At 36.7% G+C, this 22560-nt stretch overlaps 1 protein-coding gene across 1 annotated transcript in view; it reads right to left on the bottom strand.

Moving 5' to 3' along the window:
* The window catches only part of pcdh15b (protocadherin-related 15b), a 215654-nt gene that overhangs the window by 151552 nt on the left and 41542 nt on the right, over positions 1-22560 (bottom strand). The window contains exons 5-9 of the mRNA XM_016513238.1: positions 15340-15500; positions 13987-14142; positions 7360-7479; positions 5560-5670; positions 4308-4478 (exon numbers count right to left, since the gene is read on the bottom strand). Of these exons, the coding sequence (XP_016368724.1) occupies positions 4308-4478; positions 5560-5670; positions 7360-7479; positions 13987-14142; positions 15340-15500 (719 nt within the window). The remainder of the gene's footprint in view (positions 1-4307; positions 4479-5559; positions 5671-7359; positions 7480-13986; positions 14143-15339; positions 15501-22560) is intronic.

The raw sequence follows: 22560 nt of genomic DNA, 5'->3' as shown, positions 1-22560 counted from the left end.
CCAAGTAAGGGTCAATTAACTTTATTAGCTTGAATTTAAATAGGTCAAAAAAGAGGTAAACAATCAATAATAGTCACAAAACTAAATAGAAAATATAAATAAATATAAGGTAAAATTAAATTAGTTTGGAACAAGTTTTTATTTAGATTTTTGCCATTACTTTTCTTTTGTGTCATGTTGTGATGTTGTTTTAAATGCCAATGCTTTATTTTAATTGTATTCATTATTTTTTTCCTCAAATACATCTTACCTGTTTCTAACGCAGCCAGTGTTGTCGCCATTGCCTTTCCCCTTGTTGATACTGTCTCTTGAGCGAGTCTAATCTTCTGGTCACTGGTCCAAATCTAGAAACAGTGCACTCCCTTCTTGCTCATTTCCGTTATTCACTGTTTGAGAGGAAGGGTTGCACTCGCGCCGCGACGCGCGTTACATTTACCTTTCAGATCTCATTTAATATCATATAAAGGCTATAATCATATAAAAGCTATAAAAACAATATCAACTTAATTGTTTGAATTCAAGTTCAACATATGCTGTTGTTGTTTGCTACACAATCTTTAACATCCATGGAACCTTTTCATTCCAAAAAAAAGATTCTTTATAGTGGAAAAGGTTCTTTAGATTATAAAAATGGTTATTTTAAGATCTGTCCACTGAAAGGAACCTAAAAAGGTTATTCTATGGCATCACAGCAAAAACCCCTTTTTGGAACATTTCTTTTTAAGAATGCATCAAGGATACATTTGTGTAGAAGAAGACTTTCCCGAAGAATGTCTATGCGTAACCCATGCACAGAAGAAAGGGAAACATTGTGGCTTGATTGTGATTGTGGTTTAATCAGTTAAAATATTGTCAAAAGAGAGTGTTTTTCATTTTATAAAACCATAAAGCAGCATGAATGTAAAGCACACTGACTACAGGCATCTGAATCATAGGGGAAAAAAAGGTGGATAGAAAAAGAAATTCCAACATTGGTTACTTGCTCTTGCTATACTTGCAACACATTTCTGCTCCACTCATCATCTCAACTGTGAAGCAAGGTGAAATGACTATATTGGTATAGGAAGGTTTTTTTTTTCTGGTAGAAGCTTTCTATCATCGAGGAACAAATGAATCCCAAAGTGTATCAGAAAAGTGTACAGCAGAATATTAAAGCACCTGTCTGTGATGTAAAACTTCAAAGCTGAGTCAAGCAACATGGCAATCACTCAATATAAAGAATTATGCCTCCAACGGAGTGACTCAAACAGAGGAAATTTCCCAACATCAGTCCTTCCCAACTCTGTTGCGGTACCAGAAGCAGATCAGACGAGCAGGATGTCCAAACAAATGTAACCACTGGCTGATATTAATACCAAAAACAGAGGTTCAAAAATATCATTTTGGGCTATTGGTTTGGGGTGTGCACAAATAGTTGAATATTCGTTATGTAATTATTATTCGAAAAATAAAAACACTATTCGAATTTTACTACGTTTTGCTTTGCTGGCCATAAATGCAGGGAATCTATGATGAATCCTAAGCAGGCATACTCAAAGTCAGTTATAACTAAATGCACTGGGTGGCGGTGTGTAGCGTGTTAAAAAGTTGATTGTATTTGATCACAATGTTGTCGTCTGCCTCACGAAGTTTGGAATTACTTTGATCAAATGAATCAGTGAAACTGAGTTATCATAATATCACCACCACAATGAGAAATCACATGAAAACCAAACACCAGTGGACTGAGAAAAGACAGCTCTGTACAAATCCATCACTGTATTCACAACTGCAGGTAAGCGCAGCTGTGCCCCGAGGGAGCTGAGAAGAGAGCTTATCTGACAGCGCAATCTCTCTCTTATAACCTCATTATTTCTCACTAATAACCTAACTGAAGCAGCACATGCCCTTGATACGGATTCTAAAAGTGACGTATGTTTAACTGTCAACTTGAGCTTTGAATCCGTGGTGGAAGGAAGTAGTTCCGCACAAAAGAGGGTTTTATTAGGCACTCCGTTTTTTTCTTGTTTAATTACACACATGTTCCGTCGAACTGTTGTATAAACGCAATATCACTCTCGTACTCGAGCGATACCGGCTCTATATCAGCGGCTGTGATTGCCTCCAGCACTCGGCCTGCGACCTTGTGCCTCTGGCCTAATCACAGCCATGCTGGTATAGAGCCAGTATCGCTCTCGTACTCGAGTGATATTGTTCATATATATATATAACTCAAATGAAGGTGTAGAACCATCTGAAGGATGATCAGAAGAAATGGACAGGACCTGAGTTAAATATATGAGTGTCACAGCAAAGGGTCTGAATTCTTAGGACCATGTGATATTTCAGTTTTTCTTTTTTAATAAATCTGCAAAAATGTCAACAATTCTGTGTTTTTCTGTCAATATGGGGTGCTGTGTGTACATTAATGAGGAAAAAAAATTAACTTAAATGATTTTAGCAAATGGCTGCAATATAACAAAGAGTGAAAAATTTAAGGGGGTCTGAATTCTTTCCGTACCCACTGTATATATATATATTTTTTTTTTTTTCTTTTCTTTTTTTTTAATGCCCATTCTTACTATTGGTTAATGTTAACTAGCATTGTTTTTGCAAACTTACACTCTGGTCTGGTTTTTTTCTGGTAACTCTTACTTTTCATTAACTCTCAGTAAATAAAGTTATGTTCTGTCCTACCCATTTCATTGTTTATTAACCTGTTTCACTCATAAACACATCATATTACCGGAGTAAAATAGGTTACGAATGCAGTTTCATGCAAACAAAAAAACAACAACAATGTGCAATATTCAAGTCAAACATCATTTCACTTTGTTGAGAGTTGGCTGAAAATAAATCAAGTTTTCAATACATCAACCAAATCTGAAGCTAATAGAAATGCTGATTTAAGGTTGTATGCCCTATGGCCATAATTTCATGTTTTTAAAGAAGCATTTATCACATAAGCCGGATGGCGATATCCTAGTGCTCAAGGCTCTGCGCTGGTGCTGCAACTATTGCAGGTGCAATCGCAGATAGGGGTGACCCGTGAACTGAGTTACTAAAAACCCCATCACCACTTTACCCTTGAGCCAGACAAAGTTTAGCACAAAAATAAGACTTTTGTATTATTTACACTTTACACTTGCAATTTGTTGCCTACACGTTCATTCTCACTCACAAAGTATCCCTTAATCATCTCATTTATCAATATTAAGCTTCACTTCACAAACTCATTTTTAGTGGTAATTAAAAAGTAATGGCAACATAACATAGACTTGTTTGTATGGTTGTGAGCCAAAAATTGGTTCTTACTCAGAACTGTGTCCATTTTTAAAACTACTGGAACCAGAAGGGTTGTAATGGCATTTAATTTTTTTAATTTTAACGGCAAGTAATCATACAGCAAGACCCAAATTATCAAATTCACCAAAATGAGCAAGTCTTTTAAATGAATTGTATCAAATAACTCAAAAAAATCCTGTTTGAATCAGTTTAATGACTCACTCAGTGGAGCAGTTCTTGGTTTATTCACTAAACTGCAACAAATGAGTCTTATGAGCCATTTTTGAGATATCTGTCAAAATAATCAGTCTCAAACTGATAAGTAAGTCTGTTTGAATCAGTTTTAGGAGTCATTCCCTCACCAAATAGGCTATTGACTTATTTAATGAACTGCAAGTCATTATTTTCGACATGTCCAACTCAAAATGAACCAAAATGTGTCAAATGTCCCATGAGACTAAGGCTCTGTCCCAAATCGCACTCTAAACCTTTGCGGTCTTCCTCTGAGTCCACACTTTTGTGACGTGATGCCGCTTTGATTGTCGGGTAGAAGTCTGCTGCAGAGCTCGCTCCAGTGTGGGCTCGGCAGAAGTGTGCATCGAGAGCACTCTTCTGAAAGCTCAAATGACGAATGGGACACCCTACGGTCTCACGGACTTAACGAACATGTGCACATGGCGGCCATTGTAAGTCCGCAAGACCGCAAGTGCACATGAAGTGTGCCATTTGGGACAGGGCCAAAATAAGTGATACTAAATACTAAATACTAAAAGAATCGAAACACTGGAATTGTCAAGTGGATTCGGAAAAGAAACCAGAATGAAAACGATCCCTATTGCTAGAAGCGTGTGCAATGCAAAGCCATTTGGTCTGTCAAGTAAAAGAGATGTTCTTCAAGACCAGAAATGCAAAATACATGTCAGTCAAACTATAAACCAGTCCCAGTTAAATTCTCGGGCTGGAGCTACAATATATGAGGAGACTTAACGTAACTACTCAACGTAAGACACAGCTGGAAAAGCACAGGATAAGGAACCGCTCACCGGATCTGTGAGCTCCAGGATGCTGGCGCGGTACGTAAGAGGTTTGCAGTCACGGGTGTTGTCTACCAGGCTGCAAGGCAGAAACATTGGGCCCAGGTCATCCCCGTCCAACACATCCACTGTGAGTGTGGTGGTGGCGGTGAGCCGGTCCTTCGGGTTTGGAGCTCGGTCCTGAAGGGAAACACAAACTTTGGACTTAGGGATGGAGTTTGAATCCAACTCCAAAATTCCAAACTTACTCGCCAGCCAAAAAGACTCTCCAGTCAAAGGCAAAATAAGACATTTTACTGACAGAAAATTGGGCATCTCACTTACTTTTCTAATCCTCTCACTTCAAGCCCTGCATTTTTGTGGTTGAATATCTTGTTTAACCTGGAGTGAAATTGGTTGCAAAAGGCTGTCTAAGTCTAAAAAAAAAAGTCTACACAAACAAGTCCAAGATACTGATTACAGGTGTGGTCACATTAGCAAAAGCTTGGCGTAATTTTGTGGGTAAATAAGGTCCATTATCTACTGTCAACAGTGTAGCGAGTGTATAAAGAACAGCTCACACATAAATTACTTTCAAACCAAGCAGTTTTCTGTTAGTCAAGGCTACAGATTTGTGTGACCAACTTGAACCCGTTGCAAAATCTGCGTGGGGAAATCTTTCACCCTCACACGAAATTCCCAATCATGTGGATTCCTATTGAATTTCGCCAATGAAAATTGGCTGAACAACAGTAAATGTGGCCACACCTTTAAACCTTAATAGTTTTTGCAACTCTTTTCGACTATATTCCAAGTAGTTTGAAGCCTTCATTTGAGGAGCAGACTGAAATTCAAGTCCAACCAATGCCGTTTAGCTGCATTTAATGGCAAACACATGGCATGACGTGTCTAAAGGCATTGTTTCTGAATTGAACACAACACCAAATGAGACGTGAGGGATCTGGAGGAGATTTCCAGTGAATAACAGCTTCAATTTCAGTCTGTTTCTCACACAAAGTTCTCATACAACTTCATAAGAAGTAATTTCAGTTGTATAAACTACTTTTTTAGCTCTTTTTTGAAACATTTTTGAGTTCGACAGAGTAAATCACCATCTACTTTTGTTTTATGGACAAAAGAAGCTTGGACACTCTGTCTAACATCTCAGTTTGTGTTCCACAGAAGAAAGAACAAGACATACAGGGTTGGAACGACATGTGGTTGAGTAAATCTTTCTTTCTTTTATCTACTGTATCTCTCCTACTGTTTCTAAACCTCTTACGTTGGCCTGAATGATGACCAGGTAGCGTGTGATCTCTTCATAATTCAGCCTCTCTCTCAGAACCACTGATCCAGACAGGGTGAGAGGGATGTCGAATGTCCTGTTTGTGGTCTGTGGAGAAGCAAAGGGTAGGTCAAAAGGGTTTCCCTCACACACATGCACACAAAGGCTCACGCACTCCCAGCCTCATGAGATATTCATCATCAATCTGCTTCAGTAAGAAGAGAATGCTGATGGGACAAAACTACTTGACTTTCAAAACCTCCTCACCCTGTTTAGCAGTACAGATGGAGACGGAACACTTTAAAAAGGACATGGAGACAGGGTGCTTCATGCTCTTTTGAAATCAAAAGTGTTTGATGTGTAAATGGTGTAAAACTTTAATTAGGAAGTGAACATGCAGTAGTAGTCTTGTATAGCCAGACCACTGAATATCAGCATAAAGTCTTGTACACATTTCAAGTTATTCAGGTTAAACTCGATTATCTTCAGAATATAGTAGACTAAGTGAACCTAGGTGTGTGACTTTCATTATTTTGTACTGTGTGTTGATGTGTTTAGTTAAATGCATATTTGTTGTATAATGTTACTGAAAAATGTGGTTTGGAGTGTTTAGCTCCTCTCACTCCACTTATGGTAATAATGCTGCTCATTGAGAAGCAGTAAGAGAATGTCACAAATTTGCATGTGTAATACCACCATATTAATTGAAATGATTTGTTGGAGTTATTTTATTTGCATTTCATGACATGCGTTTTCTTTGCTATATTTTATTTGGTGCATTTATTGCAGTTTTGTCGGAATATTTTCATGTTGCTGAATTGTGCTATATGATGCTCGGCGATAATCAATGATGCACAACAATGCAGGTTTTGTAAGGTTGTGAAGTAAATCAATTGAAAAGCACCTGTCAGAAAGTCTCTGTACTCCCTTTTTAGCACACTTTTTAGCAAGACCATATTAAAAATGTATAAAGAAAAAGAAAATATGATACAAATATGTGATATGTGAGAGTACCCACTGTCGTAGTACTGTTAAATGCATAAACCTGAAGAGAAACATAAAACTACTGCTGTCAATAAAATCAAACTGTAAAATAACAAAAAATATATAAATAATATAAAATAAAAAATAAAGATGTTATTAATCTTATGATAAAATACTTCTGACCAATATTTTATCTTGCATTACTGACAAACTATGTTCCTGTTTAACACTGTAAAGCTGCTTTGACTCGATCTGTATTGTATAAAGCGCTATATAAATAAAGGTGACTTGACTTGACTCGACCAATTGTTAGAAATTTGAAAAATTGGGTTAAACTTTATTTTAAGTTGTCTTTGTAACAGTGTAATTACACAAACAAGTACAGAGTAGTATTAATTAACATGTACTTACTATACGGTTAGGGTTTGTTTTAGTTGCTCGTAATTATGAATAATTCACTGCTATTTTTATGATAAATACATGATAAATATAACAATAACATGTTACCAACAATAGTATTAAAAATGATTTCTACTTATAGAATACTACTACTACTTCTTCTACTACTACTACTACTAATTATTATTATTATTTTTATTATTATTGTTGTATTTTCATATCAATGCATAATCTGTATGTTACATACACGTTATTACTCAAATTTTATTTGAAGACATTAGCTAGTAAAAAAAGAAGTCATTTATATGTAGTCTTTTTAAGTTTAGGATTTATTTATTTATTTATTTTTTCACTAACACACACACACACACACACACACACAATGAAAACAAAAGAGAAAAGACAAACACATACCGGATCTTTAGGGTTGTACTGAATGGTGTATTCAATTTGTCCGTTAGGACCATCATCAATGTCAACAGCCCCATTGTTCCCTGTAAAACCTGAGAAGATGGTGGTTCCGACAGGCGTTAGCTGGAAAGGATAAAAACACACATTATGGAGTAAAAAACATTTAAGATCTTTAAAACTGCCTCAGTCGGCCGGCCATCAGCGTGAGTGCGTTTTCATCCTGAGTGATTTCATCATCTTGAAATTCCTGATTCCTGGTGCTGGTAAATTGGCGGACTAGTTTACGCCTCAAGCGTCTTGACCGTTGTGTTAAACAGCACTCCTCTGAGGAAGAGTTTGATGGACAAGCTCTTATAAAGTAGACAGCGCTCGCTCTCTTCATCGCTCTCATTCTGGCTGTCATAACGAGGTCCTGCTGTGGTGCAGCTCTCAGAAGTGCGAGGAAAAAGAGGAAGTAATAGGTACGAGTCTGCTGCGGAAGCTAGAGGCACCTGGAGCTCAGATTTTAGTTCCAACGCCGCTACTCTGACGTTCTGACAAGACATATTAGAGGGGAAAAAAGACAAATTCCTGACAACTAAGTTGGCGGACTAGTTTACGCCTCAAGCGTCTTGACCGTTGTGTTAAACAGCACTCCTCTGAGGAAGAGTTTGATGGACCAGCTCTTATAAAGTAGACAGCGCTCGCTCTCTTCATCGCTCTCATTCTGGCTGTCATAACGAGGTCCTGCTGTGGTGCGGCTCTCAGAAGTGCGAGGAAAAAGAGGAAGTAATAGGTACGAGTCTGCTGCGGAAGCTAGAGGCACCTGGGAACTCAGATTTTAGTTCCAACGCCGCTACTCTGACGTTCTGACAAGACATATTAGAGGGAAAAAAAGACAAATTCCTGACAACAAAACTGACAAAGAGAGTTAAGACGCTTCAGAGAGCCTTTAAGATGAAAACGTCCGCCATCACGGTCTGAAGAAAACTCTCCGACTGCTGTCATAAAGAGGTCATGTGCGGCTATCACATTGAGCTATGAACAAAGAGTAATTAAACAGCCTGTGATACAAAATTAGCTCCTAGAAACCACATACTGAGTGGATCTGACGGTGTCAAGTAGAGCACGATTGCACCACTATTAGCATATGTTCCACTACAAGTGCCATATTGTGTGGGAGAGGAACTAACATCACTACATTTCTTCAGAAGTGTTAAGGTAGCTCAGTTGCTTTCAAAACAATGAGCTAGTGCTACATTGCTGCTTTTTTGTCATATTGTTTACACAAGCAGCTTGAATGAAAATCGCTTTAATAGCTTCAGTGTAGTTAGCTACTTTTTGTTAGCAGCTTATTATTACTTTTTTTTATCATCATTAGTCTTATTATTACTGGAGAAAGTGTAACAGTCATGTTGGATCATGTGTGTCTTGATAACCAATCACATTACAGCCTCAACGTCATCGAATTTCTGTCAGAATTGTGCAAGAGTCAATCACTATTTACGGATAATTAAAAGTGTCCGTGATTTTTTTTTTTTTTCTCAATGTAAACTCTAAAAATAGGTTAATCTAAAAAATAATTTTTAAAGGCAGACGGTTGAAGATTAGCCAATAGGTGACTGATTCATCAAAATGATAAGCCGTTTTCATACAAAAGCAGTTTACTCAGTGTAATGAAGCCTTTTCTCCATTGATATCCATTCAAAAAGACACCTCTGGCCTCGTTAGAATTTTTATTTTTATTTTTTTTAGCTAACCTTGGAGGCTTGCCTTAAGCAGCTTTGGTAGGGTACAACGGGGCTAAAGGCACACCTTAAAGGTATAGTTCACCCAAAAATTTAAATTCTGTCAGCATTTACTCACCCTCATGTGGTACCAAACCCATAAGACTTCAAACTTTGACTTGAAGATATTATTAATGAAACCTGAGAGCTTTTTGTCCCTCTACTGAAAGTCCAGGCAACCAAAACTTCCAAAAAAAGTCATTAAGGCATTGAACAGTTTAATCCAAGTCTTTAGAGTATATCAACAGATTTAATTAAGAGGTTTATTTTACTTCCAAAATTAGATTTTTTTATGATCAATACACTTATATATACTCTCAGAAAAAAAGGTATGAAAGTTGTCACTGGGGCGAAAGGTACACCTTTGTTCCTTATTTACCCCTACCTTATACATACAGGCATTAGTACCTAGGGTTGCAAAGGGGTGGAAAATGTCCAGTAAATTTCTGGAAACTCTCCAGAATTTTTGGAAACTTTCCAGGATTTTTTGGAAACTTTCTTAACATTTTGGAAATTTTCAGAACATTTCAAAAACTTCCCTGGAAATGTTCTACCCATTTGCAACCCTGTTAGTACTTAAATTGTACATATTTGTACTTTTTGAAAGGGTGCTGCCCCAGTAACAGCTGTTGCACATTTTTTTTAATTTTTTTTTTTTGAGAGTGAAGACTACAACAATTATGGAGGAAAAAAAGGAAGCTTAAGTCCAGTAAATGTTTACGTTTTAAAGGGGTCATGAATTTCGAAATCAACTTTTACTTGAGCTTTTGATATATAAGAGATCATCGTACTAAAAGAATATCCTGTAAATTTCAGAACTGAAAACGTCCTTGTTACTGAAATAAAAGCTTTTATTAACACCAGGCCCAGCGAACGCCAGATCCTGGAATGTGCCTACCTATGACATAATAGATAGGTTAAACACCGCCTCCACAGAAGAATATCAACGCCCAATTATCTAGCCCCGCCCACTGATTTGCGCATGACATAGTAGGGCAATAACATAAGTGGCGCTAAACCAGATCGAGCAACCAAGCAATAAAATTTGCAGAGAGACTGAGATTAAAAAGCAATGCTGTGCGTCTATATTGGATCCGACAGGAATGGCGCAGCACACTTATGTGAGTAAAAAATATTTGTACTGTGTGTCACTATTGCTTTGTTAGAGATCGCTTGATATGTCCTGATAATGTGTACGTGTCTAACCAAAGTCACAGAAGGCTCCAACTATGAAGGAAGTAGCTTGTCAAACAGACACACAGAAAGTTAGTTTACTATGCAAAACTGTTATCCAATCATAGCAGCGGGCGTTTACTTCCAAGTCTTCAATGCGGCACGCCCATAAAAACTGAGCGTCAAAACCAGGGTAGAAATAGCCTTACTTATTTGATTTTGATGTTTTTTTTTTATGTAAAAAACACACAAATGTCATAAGTAGACATCAGACAACAGTATAAAATAATAAAAAGCCAGTTCATGACCCCTTTAATATTACTAACAATGTAAAAGTTATTCTACAAGTTTACTTTCATAAAAATCTAACTTTTTGATCATGTTGATCATTTAGAGGCCTTAGAAAATCAAGTTTCATATATGATACAATAGGCTTTATAGAACTGAAACATTAATAACTCATCTTGTCCAATCAAGTGATCTCTTGAATTATATTGTCCTTTCTGCTCTCTCTAACAATAGCAAGTAGCAAATCATGCTTCTTGGCACAGACATAAATAAAAGGCTACAAGCAAATATAGTCATGGCTAAAATGGCAAACAACAGCCTTCAGCTTGACGGTATTCATACTATAGCACAGCCTCTTGTAGCTTACTGTTTAAGACATCCGATCAATCTCAATAGCTGTAGGGCAAAAGGACATTAAGTTAGTGACATTGATCAATGGAAAGTTAATCTGAACTTCTTCTCGCTATAACTTCACGGCATCTGCAGGCACTCAATGAACACACACAACCCTTTAACCATTTAGAACGGCTTGCAATGCAATCCACACATCCATCAAATGCTTTTTCCCCAACATTATTATTTACTTCACCGTCTCTCTTAAACTCAGCAGGCTGCTTCAGCACTGTGTGGACTTATATAGTGCGCTCTGCAGTGCTTGTTGACTGATGGACTGAGCTGTGTTAGTCCCCCTTATCTGTGTGTCGGTCAGACGTTTCAAACTCCGGTTGAAATCGATAGTGGGCAATACAGCTTGCCGTTTTTTTGAGGCCACTCGAGAGGAGGCTGCCTGCCACTGAAGCTGCTTCCTAATGAGGGAAATCTCTACTGACAGTTCTCCGGGGAACAACTCTCAATTAGCTGAAAGCCACACACTCTCCATGCAGTCTATCCAATGTGAGAAGATCTCTGGAGACCGAGGCAGCATTCCTACAGACCCACCATGACACTATGTGTTGAATGTTCTCGGAAACTAATCCAAAGTGATGGAAAAAATAAAAATAGGGCTAATGGATTTCCAGAAATGGACACCGTTTTTAACGGTAAAGATTGAGTCATAGAATGCAACGTACCGTGACCGTAATGGCAGGCCCACACAAAATCTGCACCGTGAAACCTCACAGAACTGGCATTACTGTCATTCACAAAGTTTTACACAACTTCTGCCCTTTGCATATCTCTTATTTTAGACTAATTAATAATGAATTTGAATGAAGTCACTAATGTTAGTTTGACATTTTCCATCCAGCACTGTCCATATCTTGTCCTTTAGACACATGTAAAATGAAAATTCAGTTTCTCAGGGCTGCAAATGTTCATAGCTGTAGCATGTTCATCATAATTAATATATGTAGCTAATATTCATGTTTCAGACAGCTCATACAAACCCAACCAGAAATATCACCTCTATTACTGTATATAGAGGACTTACTATTTCTCATATAGACAGTATACTTTTTTTTTTTTTTTTTTACGAAATGATGTAGAACTTTACATTACCGGTCAAAAGTTTGGAATAAACTTGAAAAAAAAAAGTACCTTATGCTCACCAATACTGCATTTATTCCATTAACAGCAACAAAACAAAAAAGTAAAAACAGTAATACTATAAACTACTTATACGGTATCGGCCCAATACTGTGCTCCAGTACTCATACTCGTAAAATGCTCCAATACCAAAAGCCGATACCATACAGTTTGTGAACAGTGCTGTGTTCAGACATAGAAACACAGACAAAAAATAAATAAAAAATCAGAGAGCAAAATGGAGTTATTAGAGATTAAGGGCCCGATTTACTAAACAGGGCAAATTAGCGTGAGAGCGCAATTCCAAAAAAAGCGCAAATGGGAGTGGACATTTCTGTGGGTGATTTACTGACAATGCGCAAATTAAAGAACACAGACACAGTCAGATCATTTCCATAATGACTAACACAATCTACCAAGAGCAGCGCAAATTAGCGTCTGCTTTAAGACATGCTTTTTTGGAGCGTTAAATAATGGCGCAAATACCAGCAATTTGACGAGCGCAAATGTTAGTAAACACGCGATTCAATACTCTCCTCCCATAAATTTAGCGTCTGAAAGGAAACTCCTACAAATGCATATTCAATATATGCATATTCATATCTCATTTGCTGCTCAAATTGTATGAATTATTATTAGAATAATTCATCAAAATTAATATAATTAATTTCAATAAATTAATATATAAATCATATTATGATTCTTATTATTAGTATCAATGTTGAAAACAATTTGTTCTGTTTAATATTTTTATAGAAAACATTTAGGATTACTTGATGAATATAAAGTTCAAAAGAACAGTGTTCATTTGAAATGGAAACCTTACGTAATATTATAAATTTCTTTACTGTCACATGAGTATTCATTTATTTTCTTAAAAAAAAAAAAAATCTTTCTTACACCACACTTTTGAATGGTAGTGTTCACATTTTCACATCACATTTTCCACAAAAAAAAAGAAACATTAAAATACTAAGAACAATTTTGCATTGTTCTTATTATTAACAATGCTGAAAACAGTTGTGATCCGTTTTCAGCATTGTTAACAAAACGAACAATACAAAGACTATTTCTTGAGCAGCAAACCCATGATGTCTGAAGGATCATGTGACACTGAATGAAGACTCATCATTGCAATCACAGAAATAATTACATTTTAAATATACAATCAAACTGAAAACAGTTCTTTAAAACTGTAAAACATTTCACAATATTACTGTTTTTAATTTATTTTTGATTTAATAAATGCAGTCTTAGTGAGAATAAGAGACTACTTATTAAAAAAAAAACATTAAAAAATTGTAATTATTACAAACTTTTGACTGGTAGTGTATACTAGAATAAATAGGCTTTAACTGTTGTGATTTGGGAAGCAAAAAATAGAGGGGCAGAGTATATAAAGAAAAGTATCAACCAAAATTGTGCATACCGTGCAATGGTGAAATGGGAATTTACGATACAGCCATAACTTATGGCGGAAAAACACAGAGAAGCTAAATAAGTCACAAAAGGGGACTGGCAGATTTATTCAGTGAGCTACAGCACTTCTGGGGTAATTACACAGCAGTCAAAGACAGAGAAACGTTAACAGCTAAATGCTTCAGCTCCAAAGCCCACAAGTGCAATTCATTTACCACAAAATAACCCCATCATCGGTAAACCATCACACTGGCACAATCCACTGATTGAATTTCCAATTACAGCTGGCAAGTGTTCAGTTTTAGCTAAACCAATTCACTTCAGCAAACTTCTAATGACGGTGTGCTCCAGAATGCCGGTGACGTTGATGTTCTCCAGAAACTGTAGAAACGTAACTTGTGAAAAAGTCATTACAACTACAGAAGAAGAACAAAAGAGGGCCTGCTTAATACAAACTCACCTCATAAATCGCAACATAGTAGCGCGGCTGCTGAAAGCGTGGGGGGTTGTCATTTCGATCCCGTACGACTATCCGCACCTCGTGTAGGATCACCGTGCCAACAAGCTCATTAGTACACTGAACCTGCACCACAATGGAATGAATGTAGGAGGGAGGCTGAAAGACAAAAATAAAAGAGACAAATCGAGCAAGTTCATTTGCATGGTGTGCATTCAGCAGACTGACCGAAAAATGACCATTTGTTTGCAGTCCATTATGGAGCCCATTACAAAGTGCATGCTGTGAACAACAGGTTTCCAAGCAAAAGAGAGGAACTTTTTTGTTTTATCATAGTTCTGATTGAACCAAAAAAATGAACGGATAAAGAGGGTCCAAAAGTCTGAGACCACCAGTGGATTTATTTTATTACAAGTTACATTATCAGCATAACAATTTTAAGATTTAAAAAATCCTAAACAGGTTCATGTTTTATTACCACATTTAAAGGAACAGTTCACCTGAGAATGAAAAGCAGATATAGAGAAATTCAGCATTACATCACTTGCTCATCAATGGATCCTCTGCAGTGAATGGGTGCCGTCAGAATGAGACTCCAATCAGCTGATAAAAGCATCACAACAATCCACAAGTAATCCACACCACTCCAGTCCATCAATGAATGTCTTTCTGGAGCAAAAAGCTGCATGCTTTTTTTTTTTTAAGAAGCAAATCCATCAAGCCATTTTAACTTCGAAGCATTGCTTCTGGCTAAAATGTGAGTCCTCTATTCATAATAATGGCGTTTGGTCTCGTACTGTATCGCGTACCTTGTCAGTGTCGTGCGCTTTGCTTGGCCATTTGTTGGGATAAACAGGAAAGTGTGTCCAGCTGAATTCAATTTGAGTTTTGATATTTGGATAAAAGCGTCTGCTAAATGACTAAAAGTAAAGTAAAGTAAAAGTAAAAAGTAATATCGCTTTCTCCAGTGAAAAAGTTGTCTTGTCTGAATCAGGAGAGAAATATGCACAGATCAAGAGAAAACAATCCAAAACTAAAATATGTTGGTGGATTTTGATGTGAGAGGACTGGTTTCATGTGGATTATTGTGATGTTTTTATCAGCTGTTTGGACTCGCATTCTGACGGCACCCATTCACTGCAGAGGATCCATTGGTGAGCAAGTGATGTAATGCTAAATTTTCCAAATCTGTTCCGATGAAGAAACAAACTCATCTATATCTTGGATGGCCTGAGAGTGAGAACATTTTCAGCCAATTTTCATTTTTTTGTGAACTATTCCTTTAAAGGTGGAGTGTGATTTCGGCACCACTAGCATTCAATGGACTTGTATAGCATAATGATGCCAAATAATTACATCTCGGTCCAGAACTCGTCCGGTGCTGTTGAGATACAGGCATTGCTTGACCGGGTCCAGAATGACCCAGTAGTCATGGTTGTCCCGTAGAGATAAAGAGATGGTCCTGTCAGGGTCTTCTGCTCTCCCGTTTATCTGCATGTTCTCCACCAGAAGGGTTCCTGTGATAATAACAAACAAACATTTTTATTTGCTCCCAGTTTTGATTTTAAAAAGCATTTGTGGCATTACCCTTTTCATTTCATTATATTATTAACTAAAGATGACCAACATCCACATTCATTTTATAGCTCTATACTCTTACTTTCCTTTGATTAAAGAAGTACACTTTAGCATACGAAAAAAAAGGTGAACTGAATGCAATGTTTTCAGATATTTCAGTGCATATTTACAAATTCATGAAAATAAATTATAGTTGAAATTTAAATTAAATGCAGCTAGTTGAGAGTGATTTTTTTGGCCCACTTTATTAGGACTTTAGTACATCTTTGTATGTAATTACATAATTTCTTCTATTGTCTTTAATATATGGTTAGAGTGTATTTTTGGGAAACTAAATTTGACATTTAGGATAAATTAAAACATACTTTAATGTCATCTCTCTGAATGATAAAAGTGATCACATACACAGATCTAACTTATTCCAAAGCACACAACAAACAAAAACTGTACAGCAGCATCCAGGTGTTGTTATGTGGGTTTAATGAGAGCTCTTCAACTGCAGCAAGTGATTTAAAGCAGCATAAGAACACATTGGGTGAGCTCCACCGACATTCAGTTCACCGCATAGAGCACATCACATTCACTTCAGCCTTTCATTTCAAACAGCATTATTTGAATAGGACATTATAGGACATTATTAATTCAAACTAAATCCTACAGGAAATTCCACTCTAAGTAGTTGTTTAATATTGCTTGATATGCTTGGTTGTATTGTACAAAATTGTAGACAATTTTTATGCGACTACAACGCAGTCATTGTTTCCAAAGACACATAACAGGGTCTACAAAGCACAAACCTTGAGCAATGGAAAATAAACTAACATGACCTCATAAGTCATTGTGTTCCTGCTGCTAACATTTGGAAAGGTTTAATGTTGAACGAGCCAATGGATGCCTTCGATACACCTAGTTGTCGGACATTAAAGTCAAGCGGGACAGTTAATCATATGAGCAGCCATCTCAGGAGAGTCATCAGCCCCAATGATTACTGAGCATAAAACAGCCAGGAAACACAAGCTCATTTTAAAGGGCCAAGTACATCTAGATGTGTGAACACTGAAACGCTACAGTGCTAACATCATTTCCTTTCCTCATGCTGCCAATAGAAAATGCTGTGCTAGTCCAAACAACAAAACTTGGTCTCCTGTAAGTTGCTTGGTGTACACTGGAGGACCTTTCATTCAACTTTCATTCCACACCATTAATAAAATACTTAAATGCTGTCTTTTATGCTGTTTCTAATCACGGTAACACTTTATTTTAAGGTGTCCTTGTTACACATGTTACATGTACTTACTATTATAATAACAATTCATTATGCATAGTTACATGCAAGTAACCCTAAGCCAAACCCAAATCCTAACCCTAACCATATAGTAAGTAGCCTACATGTAGTTAATTAATATTACTCAGTACTTATATATGTATAATTACACTGTAACAAGGACACCTTAAAATAAAGTGTAACCCTAATCACTTGCAATAACCTAAAATATAAATAACAAAATGTTAATTTCAAGTTGTTCAAGAACTTAACTGCAACGTAATACATCATTTGAGTCAACCAAAAAAAAAAAAAAAAATGTTGTGACTCTTTTAACAATGTGCGGTGAAATATTTGTAATATTCTGCACATTAAGGCATCAAAACAAATATATTACAAACAAAATCATGAGTCAAACAGTTCAAATTTGACAAAAAAATAGTTTGTTATGCATTTGTATGCAATGCAAATGTACTAAATGCAATCATTTTATGCAAGAATGATTCATGTCTGCTCATTGTGAATCCAGAGTTGTTGTTTTTTGTTTGTTTGTTTGTTTTTATAAATAAATAAATAAAGACATACATACATACATACATACATACATACTGTAAACAGGAATTAATAAAATAGAAATCTAAATTAATAAAAAAACAAGAATCTAGCTTGAGTATATTAAATAAATACATGAATACATACATACATACATACATACATACATACTCATTTAAACACACATATTACCCGTATACCCAGGTATGATATTAAATCTAAAATACCACTTCCCTTTTTTCCAAAAAACAATTTAAGCTAATGATAAAATAAAATTAAAAATCCCATCATCAATCCATTGTCAATAAATACACACACACACATACATACATACATACATACTCATTTAAACGTACATATTATCCATAAAGCAACTTCCTGTGTTCATCTGTACTGCAGTGGTGTAAAGAGACTCTCTGGGCACGGGAAATCTGACATCCTGTGAACGTTTTATCACTCACACAGATAACGGTAAAAAAGAAATATACTGCACATTGGTTCCCATTCCCTCAGTTGAGAGACCAAATAGTAGTTTTAACAGCATACATACTCATTTAAACGTACATATTATCCATATACCCAGGAAAAATATTAAATCTAATTTATATATATATGTATATGTTTTTTTTTATTAATTTTATCTTCTGGGTATGAAGTTAATATATATTCTAAATGGGAATAAATTGAATATATATATATATATATATAATTTTATTTTTTTTCACTGTGGCGGACAGTGCCACATGTTTCCTGTACACTTGAGTGGAAAAATACAAAAGAAATATCACAGTTTGACAACATACTAATGAAATTCCCCAGCATGCCAATGCACTAGAAATGTGTTCTTCTCCAGTGTGTTCTTATCTCCCTCTCAGCGTACACCTACAGCTCTTTCACACTCTTCCAGGTTGCTCGTAAGTGCTTCTCATCCCCCTCTCTCTAAAGCCATGTCTCTCAGCATGCGGCCAGATGGTTTTCTATGTCACACCGATGAGTGATGAATGCGTTCTTGCTGAGCGCCGGGACGATCTCAGGAAGCGGCACGCCATTCCCTCTCTAGGCTGTCTCAAACAGCGGTGCACCCAGTCGTGGACGTCCCTTGGCAGCTGGTTTGCAGCAGGCCGGGGTCCTTGCACGCTGGCAACACACCTGTGCAGGGCAAGCTGGGTGATACTTGGCAAAGCATGTTGAGTTCTCTGCTCACACATCAGTGTGCGTCTTCCTCCTTTCTTTCATTGTTCTCACTGTTCTCTCAACAGGGTTCCATCGCGTCCATCCAGCTCTATCATTCCCGGCCTGCCAAAGCAACTTCCTGTGTTCATCTGTACTGCAGTGGTGTAAAGAGACTCTCTGGGCACGGGAAATCTGACATCCTGTGAACGTTTTATCACTCACACAGATAACGGTAAAAAAGAAATATACTGCACATTTGTTCCCATTCCCTCAGGTGAGAGACCAAATGGTAGTTTTAACAGCTATTCTTGCTAAGCAGAGCTGGGCTGTTACCCTGATATTAAAGCCTATGAATATCATTATCATTATCATACTCAGGGCATAGGGGTGGTTTTAACATTGATATGGACGTTTAAAAATCAGCCAAACTATACAGGAAACTCAACTGTGTTTTAATCCGATTCACAGACTGATTCACAACTGACCAGTTTTTGGTTTTATAGTTTTATATACAGTAAGTAGTATTTGACCACTATCTTTTATTTATTAAATTAAAATATCCAAATAGTACACTTTACTTAATTTAAAAGTTAAAGTGTTACATTTTCACAATACAAATGTATTTAATGAATTAAGCACAACACAATACTTATAAATATTTATGTTACAAATAGTCTCATTAGTCTGCAATCTAATTGTTTAAATATATATATATATATATATATATCCAAACCTGCATCTCAATAAGTTAGAATGTCGTGGAAAAGTTCATTTATTTCAGTAATTCAACTCAAATTGTGAAACTTGTGTATTAAATAAATTCAATGCACACAGACTGAAGTAGTTTAAGTCTTTGGTTCTTTTAATTGTGATGATTTTGGCAACAAATTAGAATATGGTGCCAATCAGCTAATCAACTCAAAACACCTGCAAAGGTTTCCTGAGCCTTCAAAATGGACTCTCAGTTTGGTTCACTAGGCTACACAATCATGGGGAAGACTGCTGATCTGACAGTTGTCCAGAAGACAATCATTGACACCCTTCACAAGGAGGGTAAGCCACAAACATTCATTGCCAAAGAAGCTGACTGTTCACAGAGTGCTGTATCCAAGCATGTTAACAAAGTTGAGTGGAAGGAAAAAGTGTAGAAGAAAAAGATGCACAACCAACCGAGAGAACCGCAGCCTTATGAGGATTGTCAAGCAAAATCGATTCAAGAATTTGAGTGAACTTCAAAAGGAATGGACTGAGGCTGGGGTCAAACATCAAGAGCCACCACACACAGACGTGTCAAGGAATTTGGCTACAGTTGTCGTATTCCTCTTGTTAAGCCACTCCTGAACCACAGACAACGTCAGAGGCGTCTTACCTGGGCTAAGGAGAAGAAGAACTGGACTGTTGCCCAGTGGTCCAAAGTCCTTTTTTCAGATGAGAGCAAGTTTTGTATTTCATTTGGAAACCAAGGTCCTAGAGTCTGGAGGAAGGGTGGAGAAGCTCATAGCCCAAGTTGCTTGAAGTCCAGTGTTAAGTTTCCACAGTCTGTGATGATTTGGGGTGCAATGTCATCTGCTGGTGTTGGTCCATTGTGTTTTTTGAAAACCAACGTCACTGCACCCGTTTACCAAGAAATTTTGGAGCACTTCATGTTTCCTTCTGCTGACCAGCTTTTTGAAGATGCTGATTTCATTTTCTAGCAGGATTTGGCACCTGCCCACACTGCCAAAAGCATCAAAAGTTGGTTAAATGACCATGGTGTTGGTGTGCTTGACTGGCCAGCAAACTCACCAGACCTGAACCCCATAGAGAATCTATGGGGTATTGTCAAGAGGAAAATGAGAAACAAGAGACCAAAAAATGCAGATGAGCTGAAGGCCACTGTCAAAGAAACCTGGGCTTCCATACCACCTCAGCAGTGCCACAAACTGATCCCCTCCATGCCACGCCGAATTGAGGCCGTAATTAAAGCAAAAGGAGCCCCTACCATGTATTGAGTACATGTACAGTAAATGAACATACTTTTCCAGAAGGCCAACAATTCACTAAAAAATGTTTTTTTATTGGTCTTATGGAGTATTCTAATTTGTTGAGATAGTGAGTTGGTGGGTTTTTGTTAAATGTGAGCCAAAATCATCACAATTAAAAGAACCAAAGACTTAAACTACTTCAGTCTGTGTGCACTGAATTTATTTAATACACGAGTTTCACAATTTGAGTTGAATTACTGAAATAAATGACCTTTTCCACGACATTCTAATTTATTGAGATGCACCTGTATATAGAGTTGTCTTTCTTTGGCATGGCTGTAAGAGGATAATGGTATCTAGTGAGGTCAGAATCAATTATCAACTGACCCTTTTTCCTTTTTAGAACAGATGCCATTCATCAGCACTATATTGTGTTTATGTAGGACAATATGATATCTCAGCTAGAAAAAATTTAATACAATGTGAATTTTGCTCATGCACTTACATTTAAATTTAGAAATAGCAGCATGTTCATTTACTTATTTATTTATTTTTTTATACATAATACATTTCTCATGAGATAATAATCCTTTCAATGAGGGATTTGTATGGCACTGTAATAGATTTTTCTGTGTGAATTTCCACTAGACAAAATTAAAGATGAAGATCAACTATGCTCAGTGTATGTTCTGTACAGTAACTCTTCAAAAATTTAACAGAATTCACAATGCTGACAGAAAAGTTTACAACACTGCTAAATTGTGAGGCAAAAAAAAGGAATACCATAAAAGTAGAAATAATTCAAAAATCAGGCCAGCATCAGTTGCTATTGCTCATAAATATAACTTCACTAGCTCATTCATGTGATTGAAACGGCTTTTAAACCATTTATATTTCAGCTCCACATGAAGGCCGAATGTGTATTAAGCTTATGTGCATTAATGTGTATTAGACACCGTTTGTGCTACGGATTTGTACAATATCCCAAATTGTGTGGATTGTTAAGGAAAGGTGTATCATTACATATCTAAACAGTCAAAAAATAAATAAATAAATAAATAAAAATTAATAATAATAATAACATTGAATGAGTCACTGCACTAGCATGAACAAAAAAAAATCTAGCTTTAAAACTTATTTTAGCCCATATTCATGCCCATTATGGAGCTATTTCTGTTCCTACTGAGGTATTTGAATTCCAAACATATAAAGAATTGATAATACAAAGAATTGGCATATAAATATTGTAACGCTTGTCTATTACCAATATACTGTTTGTGAAGCATCCATAAGATTCAGCACAGTAGGGCAGATAAACATGTATGCAAGAATGCTGTCTGAATCTAGAGTTGGTTGTGACTCAACTAAACCTGTCATAACAGTCAAGATCAAAGACATACTAAACCATCTCCAAAGTTGTGCATCCTAACAAAGCTGCACAGCACTGCTCTTCCAATTCCCACCTTATAACAAAAACATGATTCTCATAACTGAGAATTCATAATTCAAGAGTTGTGACTGCAAGGCTACATTTCTGAAACAGTAGTAAGCTGACACATTTGTCTTTTTGTGGAATAAAACAAGGGGGAAAAACACATCCTCCACTTCTTTGCTGGGATGTGAAGTGGAGAAGATGCTAAATAGCCTCGACCCCCAGAGGCAGATTTCTGTTACCCAGTGTGCTCAAAAAAAAAACAAAAAAACAGTGTGCTGTTTCTCATTTGGCTCAGTCCTCAAATGTCACACATACACAACAAAAAAGGAAGAAAAAATTATATTGATCACATTTTAAAGGGGTCATAGGATGCTACATGCACTTTTACAAGTTGTTTGAACTGAAATGTGTGTTGGTAGTGTGTGTACACAACCACCCTATAATGATAAAAATCCACCCAGTGTTTTTTTTTTATCTCACTCCTAAGCAATTGAGGTGTTCTGTTGTTGGATGTAATAATGAATATAGAAGTCGTCGTTTACTCCCGACATCTGCGCCGCTGAACTGGCAGTGGATTACATTTGTTTCTGAAGGGAATGCGCCCCCGATCT

This window comes from Sinocyclocheilus rhinocerous, unplaced genomic scaffold (assembly GCF_001515625.1).
Source record: "Sinocyclocheilus rhinocerous isolate Xijiao unplaced genomic scaffold, SAMN03320098_v1.1 scaffold24, whole genome shotgun sequence".
In the NCBI taxonomy this organism is placed as follows: Eukaryota; Metazoa; Chordata; class Actinopteri; order Cypriniformes; family Cyprinidae; genus Sinocyclocheilus; species Sinocyclocheilus rhinocerous.
This window is presented reverse-complemented; position numbering and strand designations above follow the sequence as displayed.